This window comes from Euleptes europaea, chromosome 1 (assembly GCF_029931775.1).
Source record: "Euleptes europaea isolate rEulEur1 chromosome 1, rEulEur1.hap1, whole genome shotgun sequence".
NCBI classification, from domain to species: Eukaryota; Metazoa; Chordata; class Lepidosauria; order Squamata; family Sphaerodactylidae; genus Euleptes; species Euleptes europaea.
This window is the reverse complement of record NC_079312.1, coordinates 3,235,905-3,241,627: the sequence shown is the minus strand read 5'-3', so window position 1 is coordinate 3,241,627 and position 5,723 is coordinate 3,235,905. Positions and strand designations below refer to the sequence as shown.

The window sequence follows — 5,723 nt, the reverse complement described above, 5'->3', positions numbered from 1 at the left end:
ACAGTTTCTATGTCTCTATATGAGAGTTCAAACCTTAAAATAGTAATTATATTTCATTCAGGAAATAAATCAGTTTACAGAAATCTTGTAAAATATGGTTAGTGCAAAGTATTAGATATGAAATATTTAAAAGCATCTTAATTCAAAATACCTAGCACATTATAAAACATACTTTACCTAGTCATGTCTTTTGCAAACCTCCCCAGCAGGGCTTAGAGAGATCTGAAAGGTTCCCAATTAATGTTAAGGATGTTTAAACCTTTGTGTTGCTTTATGTGTTGTTTTAGTATTTTAATGTCTTTGGTGTATGCAGAGGTCAGAGAAATCTCTGGTTCCATGAGTTCATGTCAGAGCTGAAGTTAAGAGCCCTTATAGCAGTCCATGTCAGGACCAATGTCATGAAACCATAGAGAACTCTCTATATGTTACCAGCCTATGAAAAGGCCTCTGATCTTAGGATCAGGGAGGTCTATGTGTGTATGCAAAGCTAAAGTGACAGCTATGCAAAACTGAAGTCAGTCTGTGGCTATGTGAAAGCTTATCTGTGGCTATGTGAAAGCTTAAAGCTGCGTAAATGTTCAAGAGTTCTATGTAAGACTCTGTTCTGAAGTCTCTCTGGTTGTGCCAATCTTAGAGAGATCTGTGTGTGAACCTTTAGTTCAATGTAAGAGCTTAAAAGCTCCATATAGACTACAGAGGTCTGCGTAAGAACTGAGTGCAGAGGAAACCCTCTGACTCATGCTCCAGTGGATATGCTCCTGGTTTCCTCAATCCTTTGAAGGGTTGCAGTAACCTGTGTGAAGAGAGCTATAAGTTTTACAATCTCCATGTCTGTCAAGACTGGGAAGCCAAACAAGGCTAGATAGATCTTTAGTGAGAACCCATTAATCCCTGCTAGAATCAATGAGCTCTCAGTGTTTCCATTTCAAACATGGAAGGATCCAAACTCCTAGACTCCACACCAAGGTTGATGGATTCTAGGAGTCCCCATCTTATTCATAAGATGGAGAAGTCTGCAGGCATTCAGTTCAGACATCCAGTCCTTTCAAGGGCTGGCTATCCTGAAAGGAATCCCCCTTAGGGAGTTCTCCAATCTCACAGGAAGATTTGTAAATGTTGAGGAAATCTGTAAATATCCAGCATCCTTAAAGGCTGAACACTTAGAGAAATCTTTTTAGGTAAAAAGGTCTTGAAGCCTCAGTCCACGCAAGAATCAAGGCTCAAAGTCTTACATCCCAGGTAAGGGATGGAGAGATCCAATTCAAGTCAATGGGTGTCAACTTTTAGGAACTCTGGCTACTGGCTAGGAAGCTCCTCCTTATATACTTTTCAAGATCAGTATCGGTTTCCTGCCCTTGTCACTTTGGCAGGATTTGATTCTTGAGATTGTCCCATTGCCTTTGAGAATTAACCAGCTGCTATTACCTTATAAGGAGTTCCTGCCTTCAGCAGGTCATGTGCTGATAAAGCACTTAAACTAAATAGTCAGTATGATATTTCTTATAATATAACATCTCCCAGCATTTACTTTGTGCTACGAATACAGTAATTTATAATACAGTATAAGCCTTTATAAGACTTTAACTTTAAAAAGACATAAACATAACATTACATTACAGGAAGTATTACATTACATCACTGTTATCAGAGCACTGTTATCGAAATACAGTTATCAGTACAAAGGAAAGTCCGTTACTGTCTTTTTGGAAGTCATCCTGTCAGCCCTCGTTAAGGTCGTTCTGTATCTCTTAAGCATCTTTCTAAGAGGACTCCTTGACTAAAAATAGCTGAAGAGCTGAGACAGGCTGTTAAAAACCTTGTCACTAGCTGTTTATATGGATTTCAAATGGGCAAATGTCATGAATTCCTTCCATTTATGTAGATTTCTGCAACAGCCATCTAACCTTTGCTTAAAAACCTCCAAAAGAAGGAGAGCCCACCACCTCCTAGGAAAGCCTGTTCCACTGAGGAATCGCTGTAACTGTCAGGAAGTTCTTCCTAATGTTTAGGTGGTTCTGGTCTGACCTTCTGAGACAACAGAAAACAACTCTGCACCATCCTCTGTATGACAGTCTTTCAAATACGTGAAGATGACTGTCATATCTTTGGGATTGGGGCACAAAAAAATTCTTTGAAATGCCTGAATTGTTTTCTAGCCAGGTCTTTCTTTTTTCTTGGAAGAAGCTTTCAAACATGACCTGATCTCCTGTCTCAAAGAAGAGGAAGATCCCTCTGTCCTGGATTGCACAGAAGGAGAGACAGGTAAGGGCTCAGAGGTGGATGGTGACCCTATATTTGGGAACTGGGGATGCTGCTTGGAAAACCTGCCTTTTTCTGGTATTGTTTAATCTCCTCCACAATGCACTCTTAACTTGTCAGGCTGCCTGTTCTGATGGTGGGCATCTCACATGGCTTTATTCAACTCCAGTAGCACCTTAAGAGACCAACAAGATTTTTGGGGTAAGATAGAAATAGATAAGAAAAAAAACTTACATTGGTGATTACTGTTATTATTTTCTGACAGTACTTCCCAAGTAATAAAGGTTGATTTTACATATTTTACATCAGGGGTGTCAAACATATGATCTGTAGGCTGGAATCCTGCCCCTTGAGACCTCTTATCCAGCCTGTGAGCCAGCCAAGGCAGCCACACCCACCCCCTGTCCCGATCTGGGCTGGCGAGCCCGCTGCAGGCTCACCAACTGAGGCAGCCACCACTACCCTTTGCTCTCAATCCGGGTTGGCGAGGTATGGCCCAGCCCAACCAAGTGACATTTATGTCATATCCAGCCCTTGTAACAAATAAGTTCAACACCCCTGGTTTACATAATTTACATAACTGATAGCTTAGCATAAATCATAAAATTCCCTACATACATGATAGAAATAGACAAGGAAAAAAATCTATGTAATCGTGATAATTAGGATAATCACCATCACTAATATTTATGTCAACAATTATTGCTAACATCATACAATGCTTATTGCTTACGATACTATGTTTGTTTAGTTGTATGTATAATTTCTATATTTTTCCCTTTTTTGATGTAATTGTAATTTGTGCAGAGATATGGATCTTATTTTCTTCTGTTCTGTTTATATACCAAATAAAATCTTCATTAAAAAAAATTGGGGGGGCAGTATGAGCTTTTGAGAGTCAGAGCTCCCTTTGTCAGATACCATTTCATCCAAAGAGCTTTGACTCTTGAACGCTCATAACCCCTCCCCCAAATCCTGTTGGTCTCTCTGTTGCTGCTGGACTTGAATCTAGCTTTTCTGCTGCAGACCAACACAGCTTCCTTCTGAAAGTGTTGACGTGGCTTTATGGTATCAGCTCATTTCCACATGGTATCTCACAGTATCATCCTCCTGAGGACTTTGTTATTTTCAAGAGAACTTAAAATAAGATGTGCCACTTCAAAGGGTCTCTTCCTCGATGGTGTTGGAGACACATTTTTCTGAGAGACGCTGTCCTTCAGTGTTACTCTTCTGAAGATGCCTGCCTCAGCTGCTGGCGAAACGTCAGGAAAGAAAATACCAAGACCACGGTCACACAGCCCGGATAACCTACAAGAACCTATACACCTTTTTTCTGTTTCCAGCCTCTGGGATTTCCCATCTTCCTTGCTGGAACAGGAAAGTAATTGTCACAATTCTTCAGCCATTGAGTCTGAAGAAGAGGAAACAGACAATTCTCAGTGACTACATAAAAGACTAGCTAGATTTGAGTCCTAGATTTGAGTAGCACCATAGAGACCAACAGGATTTTGGAGGTATAAGCTTTTGAGAGTCAAAGCTAACTTTGTCGGACACATCAGGGACTCTTTGACTCTCAAAAGCTTATACCCCCAAAATCTTGTTGGTCTCTGAAGTGCTACTGGACTTAAATCTAGCGGTTCCTCTACTGACCAACACCATTGCTCTCTGAAATTAAAGACAAGAATGAGGCTTGGCCCGGCAGATCCACCATGAATACTCCATTCATGACCTTGTTCAGGTAAACCTGGTGAATGAGGGAGTGAGGGGTTTCCATGGGTAAAGGTTGATCATTAGGGCTGATTACCTGATTAGATGCTCAGTTTGTCTCCCGAACAGATTTTCTCTTTTTTGTCCAGAAGGTGGTGGGCCAGGCAGTGGAAATTCTAGGGAGCCATTTGTGGCTTCGGTAACCAGAGACAATCCTGGAATGAGGGAAGAAACCTTTGAGAGTCAAACAGTAGCAAGAAGGCAGGATGAAAACCAGGGTGGGGAGAAACCATATAAATGTCTGGAGTGTGGGAAGACCTTTTCTGAGAAATCCAGCCACAAGAGACATCAAACAGTTCATTCTGAAGAGAAGCCATACGAGTGCTTGGAGTGTGGGAAGACCTTCAGGTGGAGCACAAACCTCACTTCCCATCAAAGAACCCACACAGGGGAAAAACCGTATGTGTGTTCAGTGTGTGGAAAGAGCTTCAGTCACAACAGAAAACTTACTTACCATCTCCAAGTGCACACTGGGGAGAAGCCGTATAAATGTTTGGAGTGTGGCAAGAACTTTGGAAAGAAGGACCACCTGGCTGCCCATCAGAGAGTGCACACGGGGGAAAAACCATACACATGTTCTGAGTGTGGGAAGAACTTCAGGTGGAGCACTGATCTGACTTCGCATCAGAGAATCCACACAGGAGAGAAACCGTACACATGCCCAGAATGTGGGAAGAGCTTCAGCCGGCGCACAACTCTGACTTTGCACCAAGTAATGCACACAAGAGAGAAACTGTATCAGTCCTTAGAGCGTGAGAAGAGCTTCAGCCACAGCTCAAGCCTTCCTCCCCATCAAAAAATCCACATGGGGGAGAAACCTCATAAATGCCCAGCGTGTGGCAAGGATTTCCGGAAAAAGGACCACCTCACATCACATCTAAGAATCCACACTGGGGAGAAACCTTATACGTGCCTGGTGTGTGGGAAGAGCTTCAACCGGAATGGTACCCTGACTTTGCATAACAGAATCCACACAGGGGAGAAACCGTACCAATGCTCCGAGTGTGGAAAGAGCTTTAATCAGAAAGTAAACCTTACTTCCCATCAAAGAATCCACATGGGAGAGGAACCGTTTGCATCTAACCAGTCTCCTCTGATCTTACGCCAGCTGTTGGACAAGACTATGTACTTCCAAACTGCTACAGAACCAAGCATGATGCAAACTGAATACCCAGCTGGAACCTTGTAAAGCTGCCAGCGGAGGAAAGAGCTCCTGTTGGTTCAAGGAAGCTAGCTAAGCCACGCTGCATAGGGGAAAGAAAAAAGCCAAGTTCTTGTAACAGTGGACATATTTATAAACCTTTGGGTAAGCAGGAAAGATGGAGTAATGTTCACTTTATGAATCACGTGTACAATACCAGACTCCGAGGTGAAGCTAGGGAAAGGTTGCCATTGTGTTGTATACCATGTATTGTAAATCACTTAGGGTCCCTTTTTGGGGTGGGAGGAGACTGAGTACAAATGTTTTTGTAATAATTGTTATGCCATTAAAGGTCTATGATGATGAGTACAAATGTTTGTTAAAAATAAGTGCATTGAGAGGGCTAGGGCTGCAGAGTCATAGGTTCAAAATTCCTGCTTGACACTCTTTTGTGGAAGCTTGCTGGGTGACCTTGGGCCAGTCACTCACTCTCAGCCTGTCCTACCTGTTCTGGGTGATGCAGGTCAGGCCTGATTCAGATATAAGCAAGCACTTA

The 5,723-nt window shown here is 42.3% G+C and overlaps 1 protein-coding gene across 1 annotated transcript; it reads left to right on the top strand.

Moving 5' to 3' along the window:
• The first annotated feature begins 4,155 nt into the window (after nucleotides 1-4,155).
• On the top strand, nucleotides 4,156-5,281 carry LOC130481831 (zinc finger protein 239-like). The gene has a single exon (XM_056854617.1). The coding sequence runs from the start codon at nucleotides 4,187-4,189 to the stop codon at nucleotides 5,213-5,215; it is 1,029 nt and encodes a 342-aa protein (XP_056710595.1). The 5' UTR covers nucleotides 4,156-4,186; the 3' UTR covers nucleotides 5,216-5,281.
• The last annotated feature ends 442 nt before the right edge of the window (nucleotides 5,282-5,723 follow it).

Excerpts from the sequence above, each read along its gene's own strand:
- LOC130481831 (XM_056854617.1), top strand. The coding sequence starts at position 4,187 with ATGAGGGAAGAAACCTTTGAGAGTCAAACAGTAGCAAGAAGGCAGGAT.